Source organism: Apaloderma vittatum, unplaced genomic scaffold, assembly GCF_000703405.1.
Source record: "Apaloderma vittatum isolate BGI_N311 unplaced genomic scaffold, ASM70340v1 scaffold1054, whole genome shotgun sequence".
Lineage (NCBI taxonomy): Eukaryota > Metazoa > Chordata > Aves > Trogoniformes > Trogonidae > Apaloderma > Apaloderma vittatum.
Genome location: NW_009711869.1, coordinates 88376 through 108633, shown reverse-complemented (window position 1 = coordinate 108633; position 20258 = coordinate 88376). Strand labels below are relative to the sequence as shown.

General features: G+C 33.8%; 1 protein-coding gene across 1 annotated transcript in view; it reads right to left on the bottom strand.

Moving 5' to 3' along the window:
* Window positions 1–1130: 1130 nt before the first annotated feature.
* LRRIQ1 (leucine-rich repeats and IQ motif containing 1) overlaps window positions 1131–20258 on the bottom strand; it is a gene marked incomplete at its 5' end in the record, with an annotated part of 106217 nt that continues 87089 nt past the window's right edge. Inside the window, 2 exons of the mRNA XM_009867754.1 lie at window positions 1131–1258; window positions 16316–16436. Coding sequence (XP_009866056.1) covers window positions 1131–1258; window positions 16316–16436 — 249 coding nt within the window. The remainder of the gene's footprint in view (window positions 1259–16315; window positions 16437–20258) is intronic.

Genomic DNA, 20258 nt, shown 5'->3' with positions numbered 1-20258 from the left:
GCTACAAGGACAGGCTGCGGGAGCTGGGATGGTTCAGTCTCACAAAGAGAAAACTTCGGGAGGACCTAATAGCTGCCTTCCAATACCTGAAGGGAACCTACAGGAAGGCTGGGGAGGGACTTTTTACAAGAGTGTCCACTGATAGGACAAGGGGAAATGGGTTTAAGTTGAAGGAGAATAGATTTAGATTAGATCTTAGGAAGAAATTCTTCAGTATGAGGGTGGCAAAACTTTGGAATAAATTGACCAGAGACGTTGTGGCTGCCCCCTCCCTGGAGGTGTTCAAGGCCAAGTTGGACGGAGCCTTGAGTAGCCTGATCTAGTTGAGAGGTGTCCCTGCCCATGACAGGGAGGTTGAACTAGATGATCTCTAAGGTCCCTTCCAGCCTAGGCCATTCTATGATTCTATGATTCTATGAATAGTTGAAATAGCATTTCTTCTCTTTCTCTAGATCTCCTTGTACAGCACAACTACTACACACGGGGTCTGACAGAGTCTGGATAAATGAACAAATGAAGTAGGGTTAACAGTGTTGTGTAGATGTAATGTTACATTGCCCCAGAACAAAAAGATAAGTGCATCCCCACCATTTGTAGGCTGCTGCAAATTTTTGCTGCTTCAGTATGAGATCCTAACCAGACTTCTCCAAGAATGGCATTGCTGGTTGGTATTGCTCACAACACAGTTTGCAAGCACGTATTTTATTTGTGAGAAAATGAGAATTCAGTGTTTTGGTATGTCACATACATCACAGGAGTGTGAACTATTATTACATTTGTACATCTCAACCAGTTCTTATAAGCAAGCCTGAGATTATTCACTGTACAACAATCCTTGTAGGGTTAATCAATTCATTCTACGCCACACAAACATATAAGCAATTGAAAACACAAATTATGATAATTTACTGCCAGGTATAAAATACTTTGACTCTCCTCCCAAAAAACAAACCACTGTAACCATATACAATAAAATAAGTCAAAGGTAGTTAACTGAAACTGTTTATATTGGTAATAAAGAAGAATCCGAAAACTTAAATTCACAGGCTTAAAAAGAAACAGCTCTCCATATGCTCTCCATATTTGATTAAATTAGCTAGTTGAATTATCTCAAATATTCACTAATATTTTTAAGCTTTTGCCTTTTTTTTGCCTGCTCCCCATCCTCCGCTGAGCTGCACTGGATGATCTCTAAATGATATCCGTTCTTTATGAGATGGACCCAAACATGACTTTTCTGGAGCAGATTTATTCTTTCCTAAACAGTAAACAGACAAGTGAAATTAAAAGAGAACATATAAAACCTCAAAAATTTTACTGTATCATATTCTTTTTAAGATAATAATACACATTAATATGTCTAATTTGATAGCACACAACTTTTATAGTTACATCTTGCTTGCTGTTTTAAAAATAAGGTAAGTATTTTCAAAAGGTAGTACTTTTAAACTCCTTATCAAAATAGACAGTAAAATTAATACATAAAATGATAATATTTATGAAAGTGCCTCTATCTACCCATTTTTAACGTATTTTTAACACATATGGAGATACACAACGGTTCTGACACAGAAGCTAGTAATGTCATTCAAGTGAATGGAGAACTAGTTCGGAAGATATATCTAATTGACAATTTATTGTTTTACTATATTAGACCAAATAAAAGAGAGATTTATTTTCTTTTTCTTTTTTTTTTTTTCCCCAAAGTCCAGGAATACTGTAACTTTGATGCTGAATGGTGCCACAGTAAGTTTAAACACATATAAATAAAACACATATAAATAAAATAACCAGTTGACCTGACCAAAGGTATGGTATTTTATACAAGCCAACAGGTGGAAATATCTGTCTTAGACATCTGTAAGGAAGAAAGCACCTGTGGAAGACACGTCAAACTTTGCAAGAGAATGATATGATGTCCACAGTACAGTAGTTTTATATATGTGTACATATATATATAAAATTAGCAGGCTATCTTAATTAATCAAATAAAAATGCTACAAACATCTTTTTGCCACCTACCAAAGGAAAAGATTACTAACTTCATATTTTTAGTATTTTTGATATTTTTTTACTCTTTAGTACTTTTCAATAGCAAAATTAAATTTCTTACAGTAAATAGTCCTAAAAAAACTCAAGACAATGCTTAAAATGTATGAATATAATTCTAGCTACTAATATATACAACATAGCTATAAATTTCAAACAGTAGGAACTTCTTTGCTTATTCACGGATGCTTTTTTTTGTAATCTGCTACATCTAAATGTCAGGAGCTTTTTCCATCTTACAGTTTCCTTTTTATGAAGTTTTAAATTACTGCAAATGCATCTTATGAAAGAGTTCCCTCTTTTTGCAGTCAAGGGCTTTCAAGTATTTTTAACATGGTCTCTGATCATTTTCTTATGGTTCTACAGATGTAGTCAATTGTTGTTTTTTTTTTCTTAAAATATATAACTCACTCTAGGTCTACCTGATAAAGGTTTAAAATACTAATATCTTGCCTTTACAGAGTTCCTAGTTTCCTTGCCTTTGGATCCTTTAATTTAACACCTCAAATACCTCTAGTGCAGAAAGGCTTTTGTTAAAGACCGAAGAACAAAATTATTTAACCAAGCAGTAAACTTTCCATTAATTCTTTTGACTGGGAACAATAACGTCTTCACTGAAGGCTGAAAGCCTCTAATTAATATATTAAGTGGTTAATTAGCGAAACTTCAAAATAAATCTAACATGATAATAATATTTTTAAAACTGCATCCCTTTAATTTAAAGAGATGTTTATTGAAGTTGTAAACATTGTTAAACAACAAAAATAATTAAGACTGGAATGTGTTCTTTGTTAACAAAAAAAAAAAAGGGAAAAAGTTATTACATGTTTGGACTGGAAAAGAAGTTTGAGGCCTTGAGACTGACATTCCTATGCACTCATCTTCAAGGCAGTATCAATGATGAAGGTAAACTAGGTATACCAGCTATTTATTTTTATACTTTGACAAAATAAACATTTTTCTCACATTATATTAAAACCAGAATTAATACAAATGCCAGAAAAAAACTATCAATAATAAATTTGAAAATTGGTCTAAAAATGATAGAATAAACGCAGCAAAAGAGGAAGTCAACCACATTCTAATTGCCTAATCTGGACCATTTCTGGACTAACAGCTTCACTTGTTTATTAACCTGTCTGTACTGCTAAATATTATTTTTATGATGGATTTCAGATATCTGTAAATGTTGTTTTTCTGACTTTCCACTTATATGTAATTCACTGGAAAAGATATGTTGCTCTTCCATTACTATGAAATGTTATTATTTCATAAAAAAGTCCCCAAAGACTTGCTGTAATTTGCTACAAGAAACTTGTGAAAAGTCTTCACTAATATACCCTTTTATTTTGGCAGAATAACAACTGTATCTGTCATATCATGAATTGTGCTTGTCTAAACTTCAGAGTCAAAAGTTCACAAATTAATCTTTCACAAATAATTTAATTGTAACTGATTTACTCATTGTTTAGAGGGTAGCATAGTAAAATGTTTTGTTAGTAAAATGTAATAACTTATTAATCCTGAATGCATATAAACTGTCTGACAAAACAACATTTTAGGTGTCCGTGAGAATCTTAGATCATGATTTGTAGATCCTTGGTTATAGAGTAGGATAACTTCCTCAGCCTGAAGGTATTTTTGCAAAATCCCAGATACTCTAAATGTGTAAACTCTCTGCTCTTTTAAATGCAGGTTCGACAGATCAATGGCTTTCCTAAAGTTTGACAGTCAAAGCTCTCATTTTCTTTATCTAGCTTGAAGTGCTGGCTAGATTTCCTAGGGTCAGCTTTAAACTTCTTACACATTAGTGTCCTAGACACACTGAAACAAAGCATAGATGACTCTGTATTGTTTCTTTCCATCCTTCTCACAGTTCTCAGCTCTTCCATCCAAATAAAATAAATCTATTGTAGGGAATGATCAACATATTTAGAGCAAAATATCGACAAGACAGTTTTGTTGTGAATCACTGCGAATCACCCCCTTTGTATTTCCCATCTTTGAAATGGGCATAATTATGCTTGGTCTTCTGATAAAGTACTTTTGACATCTACTATAGAGTACTAAGAGAAGGGTATTATTAACAGCATTGCTGTTCTAGTGTTTGGTCTAACTGGAGTGATGAAAGATAGAACTGGCATGGAGATTCAACAGCCTGAGGAATTCTCAAACATTGAGGCACTGGAACAGGTTGCCCAGGGAGGTTGTGGATGCTCCATCCCTTGAAGTGTTCAAGGCCAGGCTGGGGAGAGCTTTGAGCAACCTGATCTAGTGGTAGATGTCCCTGCCATGGCAGGGAAGTTGGAACTAAGTGATCTTTGAGGTCCCTTCCAACTCCCAAATCATTCTGTGATTCTATGAGTCAGACTGGCATATAAGTATAGTGAAGTTTGCTTACTCTTATTGATATCATACCTAATTCTGAGACATTATGCTCACAGATTCCTAGCAGCTTAAATGTTAATTATGATTGAAAAATTGTGTCATAAAGCAAAGAAATATCTCATTACAATGAAGGTATGAGTCAAATACGAACTCCTTTTTTTTAATTTATTTTAATTTTTTTATTAGTTCACGTACTGAAAAATAAACCAAAGATTCACCAAAGAAAAATGATTGCAAATAAAAACATTTCGCGTTTTTTAAAATGTTCTGTCAAGCACACATCTGAAGTGCTGCAAGATATTTAGGTAATATTAAAATATTAAAAATCTCTGTGACATCCTTTAACTATTCTTCAGGGTGTATTTTATTTGAAAGTCTTACTTCTCAGTTTTTTGAGAGAGAGTTTATATCTTTCTCTTGTAGCATTACTAATGATGTAAACAGTTTTCAGAGCAAGCTTCGTCCATTTTTCATAGCATGAAATACCTCCATTTTTCCCTAAACTGCAATGTGTTTTGCAAATGAACCGTTCACGTATTAGCATATATGAATAAAATTACTATTATCAGAAGTTTTTGACTGGTAAAATGAAAGGTGACATTGACAGTTGTATTTTGCTATAAATACAAAGAGAGCTGTAAGGCATATATTTCATTAATGGGCATACATACACACATGGGTATGTACACGTGTATTAGTGATTTGTGAATAATGCTAAACATGATCATAATATTTTCTTTTTATGTTATGTTCCATAAGTATACTTGTAGCGGGCCTTATCCAAAGAGACCATCAGAAAGATTCACTGTATTTGAAGATAGAAGTATTTCTACTAAATATAAATTAGAACTATTACATTGGTTTTACTCCATAATTTTGTCAAGAGTTCAGGCTGGGCCAGCCACTAAACAGATGACAGATGCTCAAACCAGGACAAAAGTACTGGTTTTTTTTATAACAACAACAACAATAATAATAATAATAATAGTTTTTACTGTTACTGGTACTAGAATTAAATAGAACCTGGCAAGTATAATTTAACACGATATACAGTTATTCTAACACCCACTTTTATGGGAACAAAATCTCAGCCAAGAAAAGCAATTTAATTTCTCCTGTTCCAAACCAGGCTTTGGAAGACAGGCTGTAACAGTTATTTACGATATTTTCATTTAATTGTGATATTTGACTATATGAAGTTCCAGTATAGTCTGAGAGATTTTCAGGTGCCTGTATATATCAAATAACCATTTCTTTTGAGTATGTGCTGAAAGCTTGTCTTGGGTTAAGTTCACATGCTTCTATTTCTAAGCAGTCATTTTTCTGTTGTTTAATCTGTTTTCTGCTATCGATTTGTTCTGGTCTTTTTTGGTTAAAGCCTGGGTCTTTTAACAAATGTCAAGGTTTACATATCCTCTATTTTGATAAGTAATGCAATATGTAAAACGCTTTGAATGGAATTCTTAGTGTCCAAGAAGAAAAGCCTTGTTAAACAGGTTATGATAGAAATTTTATGATGTATAGTAGACGTCATAGGGCATTTATCGATCCACCTAACATTGTGTGTCTGGAGATATAATTTATTTCAAAGTCTTTACCATATTGTATTACTTAAGAGCAAATACAGCATAAGAAGGCATGGAGAAAAAACGTCAACATTTTAATGAAACTGACCAGAACGAATCCTTAGCAGCAAAGCGTTTACATCAATTTAAGGTCTGGAAAGAAGATAGATTCAGCAGGTTTGTGAAAATGGTAAATGCTACAATCTCAGAAAAGTTATTTTTTTAACAATGTTACTTATGGCTATATCGAAGTTGAATCAACATTCTTTTTAGCTGCATTGTTTACATCAGACCAAACTATATTTACCGTATTGCAATTTTACATTAACTTTTGGTATTTCACGCTTATGTTTTAATGACATTGAGAAGCCTCAGGAGCATCTTACATGAAATCCCACATAATATGTAAAGATATATCTCCTTTTCATATGGAGATCTGAAGATAAAACATTTTTGGTGTTGTTTTTTTTTTTTGTAAGCAAATTATTAATTTTGTCTGTAAATCTCCTTGACTTCAAGCTGGTAGGACTAGAGACTAATCACAAAATTTCATAGAAACAATGAACTTAAATATCTTTTTTTATCAAACATTGACGCTTTTCTAACCAGATCACACTGACAATTACGTACTTGAATAACCTGAACTCTAAAATGTTACTCAGTCATATGAAGGAATTCAGATAAACATTTACCAGAATAAATTATAAACATTTAAACATTTAAATATTATAAACATTTTACTGCCATTTTATACACTTAAAATAAACAATACAATAAAAATTACACTCCAAGTCCATTCCTACAAAATGCAACATTTTCCTAACTACAAACAGAACTTTTAGCACCACTGGTTATTAAAGCCCAATATTTATTTTGCTTTTCAGCTCCTTATCTATTTCCCTAGTTTTGACCACTTAAGATGAAATTTTACATACTGAGTATCTGCCTGTGGCCAAAGTTTTCTGAAAGGTTGGTAAAATTTTCATGTTGCCCTTTGCAGAGAGGAGTTGAAGTTCTCCAAACAACAGAATCTTGCTTTTAGGATCTGTCCAAATTTGGATTAAACATTTACAAATTGAAGTTTCTACATTAACAGAGGAGTTGTTTTTTTGGGCTATGTTCTCTAAAATATTAGCCAGCATGGAAATATGCTTTACCATGAAGTTACACAGAGCTAAGCAAGATGATTCCGAAAAGTAATGTTGAAGAATGTGGTGGGTCAGGGAACTTAAAAGCCTGCTTATTACATGCTCTCTGTAACAGGTGGAACCGAGCTCCACCATGGAGCGGATAAGAACCAAAGCTCCTATAGGAGACAGACAGAGAGAAGAAGCAGAGAGTGAGCAATTCAAGTGGGAAATGAGACTGGAGTTAAGGTGAGACAAACCAAGGTGAACTTGGCAAACAATACCCTGACATAGCTGGCACAAAAGACTGGAGTGACTTGACAAACAGACTGACACTGAGAGCAGAGAGAAACATGGAGAAGAAAGTTGTGAACTGGCAAAGGGGAACTTAGCAAGAATAACGAGGGTAGATTAAGGAGCTCTGTGTGGGTTCTAACTCTCAGAAAAGAAGTGAAAATACAAGTGATAAGAAAGGATATAGTGAGTAAGCAAATTAAGAATCTGGACTCAAGATCTGCCTAATTAGTACACTGAATCAGGCTGAATTTGGAGGACATTTAAACTAGGAGATGATGAGAAATACTGGCAGGGAAAATCTGGACACAAAAGCGAATAGAGAGAGAGAGAGGAAAAAGGTATTCAGACAAGGGTCTGTGGAAAAAACCACAAGACTCAATGGTGACTGCAGAAAGGAAGCCTAAGAGGGGGTGGGAGAAGAAGCTCATTCTGGAGTAAGAAGTTGGAGAAGCAGAAACAAGAATTGTTCATAGCAAAAGAAAGCGTTGCAGAACACAAGTGTGGAGGTCAACAATGAAAAAGAGACAAAGGAGAAGGGAAAAAATAAAGGAAAGAAATACCATCTTAGTGGAAAAAAATCTACAGAGATATCTTTGCCATCTGATGCCACAACTCTGTAGCAGCCCAACATTCATTACTGGGTCCTTCTGAGCGCCAACTTGAGACAAATTTTTGAAGCTAATTGACAAATGTCCCACAGCAAAGGAAACCTGAAATTGTTATTTATCACTCATATCATATGACACAAAACCTTGTGGTGGGTGTAATGGTTCCAAAAGGGTATCTAAGTCAAATGTAACACAATGTCTTAGAACTTTTTGAACCTGGTTTCTCTTTAAAAAGAATCAAACACCCCCCAAAGAACCCTCAACCCCCACTAAAAGACTATTAGGCTGTAAAATCAAGCACTTTAAATGTACAAAATGTGTCTGTGTATTTTGTACATAGTTTCTGAATTATTTTCATAATTCAAAACAAGATGATGAAATTACATGAGATACTATATTATTCTTAAACCTAACCTGGTAAATGTAATGAAAGAAATTTCTATGTGCTATTTAAATATTTTTAATATGTAACCTCAAAGTGAATTCAGAAACATCTTATTATCATCCTGCAGTCTGTTCAAAAAGATTAGATATATGCTTTATGATAATTAGCTAACACAGAGAAAAATATATATGCATCTCTATAATAATTTCAAATTGTTAAGAAAGCAGTATCCTGCAGCTGTATTTAATAACAAGAACAAAAATGTTCTGATCTTGCAGAACATGTCAAATTTGCATGCATGAGTATTCTCATTATGCAGAATTATATACAAGTACTTTTCTGGTCCGAATTTTCTTCTTAATCCCACTCACCACTAGTCAAATTTTTTAAACACTTTGGCATGGAAATCAGTGGAATTACACTGATGAGCCAGGCCTACATGTGCATTTTTTTATGTTAAAAATAAAAGAAAAGTTATGAGGTTGCATACTACAATAACAGGAAAATATTCAGATATTACAGCTGTAAATATTAGAAAAACAAGTAAAAAATTATTTTTTTTGCATTGTGTATTAGATGTATGTATCATATTGAAATCTAGCTTACTGACTTTAAGTCAAAATTTCGCCTCAGAAATTCACTTTTACCTTCATGATTTTCTATTAATTTTTGAAGAAAAGCCTTTTTTTCCCAAGGAGATAATACTAAGATAAATAGCTCTCTGCACGCATAAATGGTGACACCTGTGCTGATTCACTTAACTTCTAAACACAGGATTTATAGCTATACTAGAAAGAAATTCAGGATACATACTTGATTTTTCCTAGTTTCAGCATTATCACTGAATTTTTAATAAGATTTCTTGAAGGACAAATGCACTTCTATTGTGACTTCATGAAACATTTCCCTAGTTAAGAAAAAAAAAATCAGTGAGTTTAAGAAACTTGAAAGAATGAGAGCTAGACCTAGGTCGTCATCCGCTATTGTCACCATTGTCACCTCAGCAATTTTGCTGTGGACACCAAGTTGTGTGGTGCAGCCGACATGCTAGAGGGAAGGGATGTCATCCAGAGGGACATGGACATGCAAACCTCATGAACTTCAACAAGGTGAAGTGCAAGGTCCTGCACCTGGGTTGGGGCAATCTCAAGCACATATACAGGTTAGGCAACAATTGGATTGAGAGCAGTGATGTCGAGAAGGACTTGGGGGAGTTGGTGGATGAAAAACTGAATATGAATATGATGCATATTGCATCCTAGGTTGCACCTAAGGAAGCGTGGCCAGGTCAAGGGAGGTGATTCTCTACTTCTTCTCTCGTGAGACCCCTCCTGGAGTACTGTGTTCAGCCCTGGAGCATTCAACATTAGAAGGACATGGATCTGTTGAAGCAGGTTCAGAGGAGGGCCACAAAGATGGTCAGAGGACCAGAGCACCTAACATGAAGACAGGCTGAGAGAGTTGGGGCAGTTTAGCCTGGAGAAGAGAAGGCTCCAGGGAGACGTTATAGTGACCTTCCAGTACTTAAAGGGGGTCTAAAGGAAAGAAGGAGAGTGACTCTTTATCAGGGAGTGTAGTGATAGGACAAGAGGTAATGGTTTTAAATGGAAAGAAAGTAGATTTAGATTAATTATAAGGAAAAAGTTCTTCTCTGTGGTGAGACACTGGAACAGGTTGCCCAGAGAAATTTTGAAAGCCACCTCCCTAGAAATGTTCAAGGTCGTGCTGGATGGACCTTTACACAATCTGATCTAGTGGGAGGTGCCCCTGCCCATGGCAGGGAGGTTGAACTAGATGATCTTTACTTCCAACTGAAATCATCCTATGATTTTGTGATTTTATAATTATCTTTATTTTGTTAATTAATCAGCCCACTGTTTGACATATTGCTTGATTTTTTCACCATACTGTAACCAATTTGTTGCTTGCATGTCTGCATCTATGTATATCCATCTGTAACATTATCCCTTTGCTGACATGGCAGCTTCCAAATAGTTTATCCAGTTCACAAATGAGAAGGATGTCCTTTCTCATTCTTAACAGTAAAACATAACGATGCCATCACATTTTCATCAGCAGATACACAAACATTATACAAGGATGGTATATATCATGACTATTATTTCTGCAGATAGGAAAACTGATGTACATAGACTCAAAATGACATTCCTAATATCAGCTAAAAGGCTAGTGAAAGAACTCAAAACCCCCAAAACTCTTGAATCTGTAGGCAAATACTTTCTGTCATGTGGATAAAATGTATCCTACCAGCATCATACACAGTAAAGTAGGCTTTAGTACCCAGGTCTGCACATGAACATGAACAAGTTCCTCTGTGCTGCGCATTTTAACATACATGAGATCAAATAAAGATCAGTTTACTGAAGGATGTTTAAAATATAATGAGCATTGTACTGGTTTATCACAAAGACACTGCCTTTTCTCACTATTTAAAAGAAAGCATCGATGTCACATGAAAAATTTGGATGTGACACATAATTAAGATTATGATTTTTATCTACCTGCACCAAAAATTTGCAGTATATGAGTGAGGTCTAGTTTGGAAGCCATTAAAAAATTTCAGATTCATACAGAATTACGCCACTGATAAATTAGACCATCTCTCTGCATGCCTTTTTCCCCTAGATATCACCCTATTCTAATGTCTAGGAGTTTCCAGGCTCAAACTATGTTGCTTTCTTTTGGCCTATAACATAGGTTTAATTAGTTTCTAACTGTTTTCCTCTGACCATATAAATATACACTATGCATTAAATTATGGAGGATTGATAGGTCTTTTTCCGAGGCATATTTTGTATTCTGGTAAGATGTATAGTGGCTGTGTGGAAAAAAAGACATGTTGAAAGGATGTTCAAAACAATATTAATGTTTTTCTACTAGATATAAAAGCCTGGTAAAATTGCATTACTTCAGAACTATAGAACCTTTTCTTATTCATTCTATGCCTTTTTTTTCTAAGAACAAAAATATTAATAGCAGAGAATCATCTCACTCTCTTTTTTTCAACAATATGCTTGTCCACTAACAATCTAGTCATACAACCAGATGTGGCTTACAGAAGAGATGACATTATTCCTAAAATTGTGACAGTAGCTGTGATTTCTAAGGTAAATTTAGTTTCAGCATTTTGCTTCTGATAATAAGTAATTTGTACTGTTAATATCCTCTATATGTTTATGGCATTTCTACTCATTTTTCTACGTAAGGAAAAAGCATATATTTTACCATTATTTTCTACAAAGTCTATTAAGCAGGCAAATGTCAAGAAATTGAAAGGACTACTAAATAAGTACCTCCATATTTGATATTTGTTTCTTACTCAGTTTCTGTAATATGAAAAAATTGTAATTCAGACCACATAAGCAAAAAAAAAAAAAGAATCAAATAATGAAAGACCACCAGAAACTCCTTGGTAAAACATGAAGAAAGGCATGAAGAGAGTGCTTAAAAATGAGATGTTTACTGCATACAGGGAGTTTACAAATCCTAAATCAAAGACAGCAGTTATGGAACTAGAATATATAGACAATAGAAACGCTAAGGAGAAAGGAGAAAAAAGCAAGATTTTTTTTAAGAAGTGAAGCTGTACCATACATTGCTTGAAACAAAGTGGATGACTTTCTAAAGGACTTTCATTATCAAAGAAAGGAAGGCAGAAAATCAAGGTAGGGGTTCTGTCAAGAGGAAAAAGAATTGGAAGATGTAAAAAGGAAAGTGAAATGAAAATTGCTCTTTTCTTGGGTCTTTTTTTGAGTTTGAAGTCTTTCCACCATAAGAAAGGCATTATTAATCTTCACTGATTTCATTGACATTGATTTAATTGACTGACAGAATAGTAAAGTTTGAATTTATGAAATGAAATTGGTAAAAGTTCTGCAGTGGAGATGGTATTTATGTGCCATTTTTTGAAGTAGGGGTGATAAAAAAAGTGACAAGATTCATGTCAAATTTTTAAAATATTTTCCTTGAAAGTAGTATTTTCCTGATATCAGAGGCTCCCTGAAAGACTGGAATTCAAGAAAAGAACTAAGAATTCTTGGCAGTATTTCAAATAACAATTAGAGGCATGGCTCCCCTTGCATTCCACTTTCAAATTCTGGTGCTTCTGGAAATTTCTGTCATAAGACTGCAGTTTACAAGAAAACAGTTACAATGAAGATGAATCCTGTCTAACCAGGTATAAAAAAAAAGTAATTACTTTGAATTCTTGTGAACTCTTTCTATATCCATCTTGCAGCTTAGTGCTGACTACACCACCAATGTTCATGCAAGTATTAAAAAATATATCCAGCTCATACCTATATTTATGGAGTTAAAAAAAATACCAATGTGTGCAGGACTGATACTTGAATCTTGCATAACGCTGACTGTAAGCCACTATCCATCATGGCTTATGTATGTGTATTGCAGGGAAATTATTTATCAGGAGAAAACAGAATTTTTTTTCTGTCTTTTTCTCATGAAAGCAAGGTAAATATATGTGAAACTGAAAAGTCAAAAACACAATCAGCAAAAGGTCCTTCCAAAAAAACCTACTTTTGCAATTTATTGCCATGAGGTACCACAGAGAATAAACTCTTAGCAGTGGTCAGACAAGAACAGACAAAAAAAAAGAAAAACAGAAAAAAAAAAACCCACCCCAAAAACCCACCTCAAGAAATAGCAAGGAAAAATTAGTTACCAGGGAGCATAAAGAAACAACTATGATTTCTGGAAAGAATATAAAGTAGTATGGTTGAGAACATAATGTGCTGGCCAACAAGAGAGGCAAGGTCCTAAATCAGACAGATCAGTAATTAGTCTAACTGAATAATTGATACTCTTTCTTTAGGTTATACATATTTTTATACTTTTTTTTTTTTGTAATACTAGGTGAATATATCACACCATGAATTTTCCCTTTGAACATATAACATGGAACCACATCAAATACTTTTAAGTACACAAATGCTTTCCTTAAACCGAGATATACCATGTCCACAGCACTTCTCTTATTCCTTAATTTATTTTGTTCAAGGAACAAAGTTTAGGATTTATCTACCCAATCCTTTTTTTTTCAGAAAAAAATAGAAAATTTGAATGATAAACCCCTTAAAATTCTATAACCAGACTTTTTAAGAGCCTACCTTTGGAAAGCAAGATCTACAAAAAGAATATTGAAGATGGGCAATTCCTCAAGATATTTCTGAAAAATCTTGACGTAACCTTTCTAAAAAACCTTCTGAAGTATAATAACTTTGAAGCATTGTATGTTTTATCTTCACAAAAACATGTCATGAATGTATAGTTATGTCCCTGCAGTACATAAAATGCATTTTATCAGCTTAATATACCTAAATATACACCTAAAACCATTTATCCTGCATTTTTAGATCTCCCTTTTCAGTCTGAAGGATCTCAACAATTTATTGATACAATTACTGAGTTACAAATTGTATGTAAGAAGCATAAAAGATACCCCCAACTATTATCTCTGAGATATACATACATATATAAAACATCTCTGTTGTATGGCATAGTTTGCTGAAGGCTTCCTACAAATAACTGGAAAGAATTCTGAGCTGGATTATTGACATTGCAAAGTGAATTTAGTGATTTTTTACTAATTAAAGCTTGTTAAACCCTTGAGGCTGTATTCTCCTGAAAAAATGTTAAAAGAACTTGACTTAAAAGTTTATCGAAATGGCAGCACCTCTAAGGTCACAGTATCTTTTCTAAGCTCTTCTGTAACAGAAATGCAGGCTAAGTCACTCAAATCATTAAAGCAGTTTATAGACTTTTTCAACAAATATTTCAGAAAGCAAAGCCACAAGAGATAATACAACTGGAAAGTATTTTATAATGAATATATTATAAATAAAGGTAAATTTCTAACGTTTTCAGATGAAGGATGCCACAAGGCTATTAAGTTATTCTCTATCATTGAAAAGCAGTCGTTGGCAAACAGAATCAATATAATAAACATGTTCATATTCTATATGTAAATTGTATAAAGATAATAGTTATGTCTGGTTTTACATATAATATGTATTATAATTTATTGTCTCAACACTCTTTAATTTCTCAAATCCATGATGAAAAATTCAAATAGATGCACATGCAGAAATGCGTATAAAAAGACATACAACCTGGACCTATTTTAACTTAGTTCCTGGACTACTGAAAGAAGAACGAATATGTAATTGTTCTGTAGTAGATGTGTTATTTTATGAAAATACATATGTATTACCAGACACTGTAAAGTGTCTCTCTGTCTCTCACATGTACGACTCTGCCAGTTGATTGTTCTTTCCTGCTCCTTTCCTAGTCTCATCTTTTCAAAGGCATAATGCATTGACGTTTTTTTCTTTCCTGTTGCCAAGTTCCTAACATAGGTAAGTTCTACATGTCTGCCTCCATCGAAAGAGCTTATTTATATTCTTATTGATTTTTCTGAATAGGTGTATAGCGTGGGTTATATCTAGAAAGTAGTTATACATGAATATGAATGCAATATATACTATTTAACTCAACTACTCACCATATAAATACATTCTATTCCAAATACATGAATCTAATTTTGTCATTGGCATCAGCAGCTTAGACTTGTCTCACCTAAATTCAGGATTTCAGCTGTTAGGAATCTCATCTAATTTAAGTAGTGGGGTTTCATAACTAGCCAATGGAGAGAAACAGGAAAACTCAGGACACAATTCATTTTTTTCTAAGATGGCAGGCAGAGAGAAAGAATCATATTCTTTCTCCATGGAAGCAATTAACTTAGACTACAATGATAAATTTTATCTAATCTAATTTTAGGAATGTAAATCAAGTGAATAAGCATGGACAGGCTGTACTCAATGTTTTTTTTTGCCTGTAGTGGACTAATATAATGTAAATAAATCTTTATTACAAGGCCTTCGCAAAGTATGTCATAAAAATAGAGATATCAAGTATTTTAATATGTTTTCCTTGAATTTTAATTTGTTTTCCACTGCAAGTGGAAAGTCAGCATATAGGAAAATATAATCAAAACAAGAAAATCCACCATTTACATATAATTTACGAGATAACTTGATTTCTGTTTTGACATAAAACATTTGAAGAAACTTCACTACTTAAACAGTTTTAAGAATTCCAATACTTGTACTAAAGTCATTTAATGCTGCTTGTATTTTACGTAACATATATTTTGGGGGTTTGGCATTATATTTATTTGGAAAATAGATTGTACACAAATGACAAAATATAGTATGTCATTATTAGAAATATATTAACATTTTCCTCAGTTATATTACACAAAATAAAATATGAAACTTAAAATGATACCATTTTATGACTTTCAAGTATTATTTTTTATTTTTTTTCTCTGTATAGATTCTTTTGTTAATCTGTATGATATCAGAGTGGTAAAAATATAACACTCTGAGAGGATTCTCTGCTACTGACATATAAATGTTCAGTGGGATATATACACGAAAAGATAATTCGTAATCAACGGGACAAATCTGTGGCTTGATTAGGATACATGTCCCTGTATTCAGTTAACAAAACATGTATTTTTCAAACCTCTTTTGGAATTAAAAAAAGGACAACATTAAAAAAAACCCCTCTGTTTTATAATTTTGAGAAAGAAAATCTTTTAAGAAGTTGATCATCAGAAGACCTAGAATATGCCACAGGCAACTTCCTGTAAAAATCAGGGGAGAAAAGTCCATTGATACTAATGCCACAGTTTTTAAACAGAGCTGTAGAAAACATACAAAAAGCTTTTAGGTAAGAAAGAAACAGAAACATAAGTAGCATGTTTTATTAGGGATTCCAAGTGTGCTCAGTTCCATCTAGCATTTTAAAGAGATCTTTAAAACCGATAGTGGAAAAAACCCCACAACTTACTTGAAGAACTTGCTGAATGTCTGTGTGGCTGCTTATTTTTCTCTCTGTTCTCAGTCAAAGCACTTCCACTGGCCATGGAAACAAGGTCTAAATCCATGTCTTCTCTGCTTACAGGGCTTGCCTGGAAGCAGTGGGAGAGAATGTACACAATCATGAAACAAAATATAACATTTTCTGAATGCAGCTCACATTACCCCAAATAAACAAACAGGGTCTGTCAAACAACCTTCTTCAAAATGATACCACAATCCTTTATTGTTGCCTAGGCTGAACAAATGCACTATGTCAAAGCATTTTTGTAAATAAGAGACGATCTTAAAATTGTGGTTTGGGATCTGAGTCAGTGCAACAACAAAAGGAAACATTTTAGTACAGTAATTTTGAAGAAAATCAATCTTGCAGACGGCTGATGAAACCTTAAACAGCTTAAGATCATTTACTGACCAGTCTATAATTTAAGTTATGGTTGAATGTCACAGATGTCATATTGGATTATTTTCTGCAATATTTATGTTTTATCCAGGACACGTATCAGTTCAATCAGTCAAGGGCCTAGTAAGTAATTTAATCTTTTAAAGTTTTGCTAATTAACCATAACCATCAGACAGTCTTTTAATTATGCTTTTGGTAAGAGAATTGTATTAATTATAAACTTCTAACATCCAGCGGTGGTACATTTTGGCATGAGACATGATAACTGTAAATAAATATGGCAAAATAGAAATGATAATCGTATTTCGTTTTAGCAAGGGGTCCTTGTTTTGGGAACATGTAAGGAAAAGGTTAAAAATACTGACCTGTAAGACACCACTGTAAACGGCAGATTTTTAGTTTTGCAGAAACGATCTCAGCAAGAACTCCCTTTCCTTGAAACGAAAAGCTATTCAACACCAAAAGCACCCATCTAACAGTATTGCTGACTAGATGCTGAGGGCCCGTAACAATGACAGGGCAGATCAGATGCTGCAGATGAGTGATCTACAAAATCCCTGGGGTAGGGTCAGTTGGCTGGAAGTACTGAACATAAGGACACACTTTTCTAGTCTCTGGACCTTCAGAAGCAGAGTCCAGAAGGCAGCTTAAGCCTTTCCTCTATCTGGGCTGAAAAGCCTCAAATCCTTTACAAAGCTAGGTGCCTAACTGAGTAGAGTCCTTTTTCAAAAAAACCCCAAACAAATAATGAAAAAAAAGAAAGACTATGCTAGTGGCAATGTCACCAAATTTTGCATAACATTTAGTAGCTAGACTGTTCGATCAAAAGTTGAGAAACTGGGTCTCAATTCCTTCCTTGGGGGGCTGAAGCCTGCAGATCCCTTTTTCTGAGGAAAATGCCGTTACTATGAAGTTGTAGGCTATTCTGGAGGAGACGATCTCCAGACTTCCTGTTCAAACCAGCTCACTGTACCAAGAGCAGCACCACACCGAAGCAGACAGGCTTTGTAGTCCAGTCTAACTTAGAGAACTCAGATGAAATGGAGACCTGTTTCATTTCTTTGTCTTACCCAGTCACTGTTTAATGTACAATTCATAAAAAAGTTCATGTATTTTCAAATGACCAACTCCAAAGATACAGAGAATTTATGCTCCTCCTTAGTGACTGTATATCCTTTATTCCAGCACACAAAGTTTATCCCTTGTTTTCTGATGCTTGCCTTTTATATGTTTAATGACCATGATTTTATTATACTTTTGCAGCCTGCAGGTAGCAGGCTGTATTATCACTGTTAACATCAATATTTTATTTTCTCTTTCAGAGCAGTGCCAAGAAACTTTGAAAAGTTTTCTTCTGCCAACTCCTCATATTTCTGGCCTTAATATTTACAGCTTTAAGTCTGAGAGATCTCCATATGTTGAAAATCTTTAAGTAGAAAGCTTTTTGTCATGACTTAGTCCGAATAATGCAATCATTGTCATGCTCAGAGAGACCCAAACTAATGGAATTGATCATTCTTATTTCCATTTAAGCTGTTCTATCACACAGCAGAAGATTTCTAACGTCCCAATTCCCGGGAGGCCACAGTATTTTAAACCATTAATCTTATTATCCAAACTCTATCATCATAGAATCTGAGGTTTCATTGTCTTGTAGACAACAATATTCACTGTTATAAGCTAGATTTTAATAGGGCTGTCTCTGATGTAAAATATTTGTTATTTTCTTTCAATTAAAGGTGTTTTCACCCAATTACAGTCAAAGAAATATATAATGTTGTATTAATCACTGGAGTAACCTTAATTTCAGGTTTCTAAAGAACCTGATTGAAAGTCCTCTGAAGCTAATTAAAACCTTCCCTTTCACATTTATAGCTTAGAGCCAAAAATTTGGAAGAAATTTAAGATAGTGGTACATTTTTTTGCAGAGTGCAGTATTGGACTTCTCTCTGTAGCGATCATCATATTTAACTCCTCAGAGTTTTTACCCTTAGTTTTACTACTACAAATTCTATTTTTCCCAATTAATTGGAAATTAATTTCAGTCAGGAGGAATCTTTGCCTTGAATACAGTTTCCATCTCCCAGTGAGAAAGACATTAGGAGTATGTTCACGTTTCAGTCTTTGGAAGTTAAGAGATAATTCTCCAGCCATCTATATGTACAAACCACATCATTATTTCATTGCCTTCATAGTGCTGCTCTCTGCATTAGAGATACATTTTATTCCTTTTTCTGTTTTTTTTTACCATCTATTGACTTTTTCTCTTATTTCATTCATGTGGAACAGCTATGTAATTACATGGCACAGCCTGTGACAATCCCATAACGTTGCCAGTTATGTGGGCACACCACATAATACTGTTGTGGGATTGCAGCAGTATTTTGCGGACAGAACTGCTTACTGTAAATGAGATAGAATCTACCTATGTGCACATATGCTTACCGATAATTGCATAATGTGTAATTTAGATAACATTATTAGATTATGATTTGCTCAAATGAGAGCAATTACTGTTTTAGACTTTACCTAACAAATGACTACTAGTGCTGCTGCAACCAAAACCCATCACCACAGTCGCTCGGTTCATGATTTCAGCCCATAAACTTTAAGAAGAACCCAAGAATTAGACACATCCCACAGCAGAGAAAAATCTTTGACAAAATCTGACTTGAAGAAAAGAGTACTAGTAAATCCTTACAAGCCTTTGCCAACAGTGAATTTTAGAAGAGTTTATAGATGCAGTTCCAAAACATACATATTTCATAGGTGGTGAAGCTGAAGAAGATAGATTTTTAGAAAGGGTCAAATTGCTCAGAGTACAGAATGAGGCCTATGACACATCATCTAACCTGGAAATACTTTTTATGCAACATTTTACATTATGTATAGGGATATAAGACTCTAGATATATGGATATAATATTCTGTATAGTTTGCAAGTTCTTGCTCCATTTTTTTAACTCCCACATAATTATATCCACAAGCATATTTTTAATTTGACTATAGAATGTAAAGTGTGTATATATACATACATATACACAGTATAAATAGGCCTGTAGGCATCATAACCCTGCTCACTATCAGAGGAACTTCTGGGTATCTCTGACACCGAGTAAATTTTGTAAATTTCCAGATTGTTAGATTGCTCATATTTTGACTCATCAACCTACAGAAATATACATTTCAGAAAATAGATTTTTTAACGCTGCAAAGAAAAGAATGAATCATAAACAGGGTAATGTTATAAAAATATAGAAAGATTGTAGGAAATTCTGATTTAATGCACTTTTTAATAATGTCACCATATTAATATCCAATTTCAACTTATTGTCTTTTAATAAATGACATTGTAGGCATATTAGAATGATTTAGGTATGTGACTTACAGAATTTAAGAACATTTAACTCATCTGATTGACAAGCATACATGTTTTCAGTCCATAATGTAATTGGTGCTGAACCATATTTGATTTTTCTAAAACATTTTTAAAGGGTTGATTTAGAAGCTTT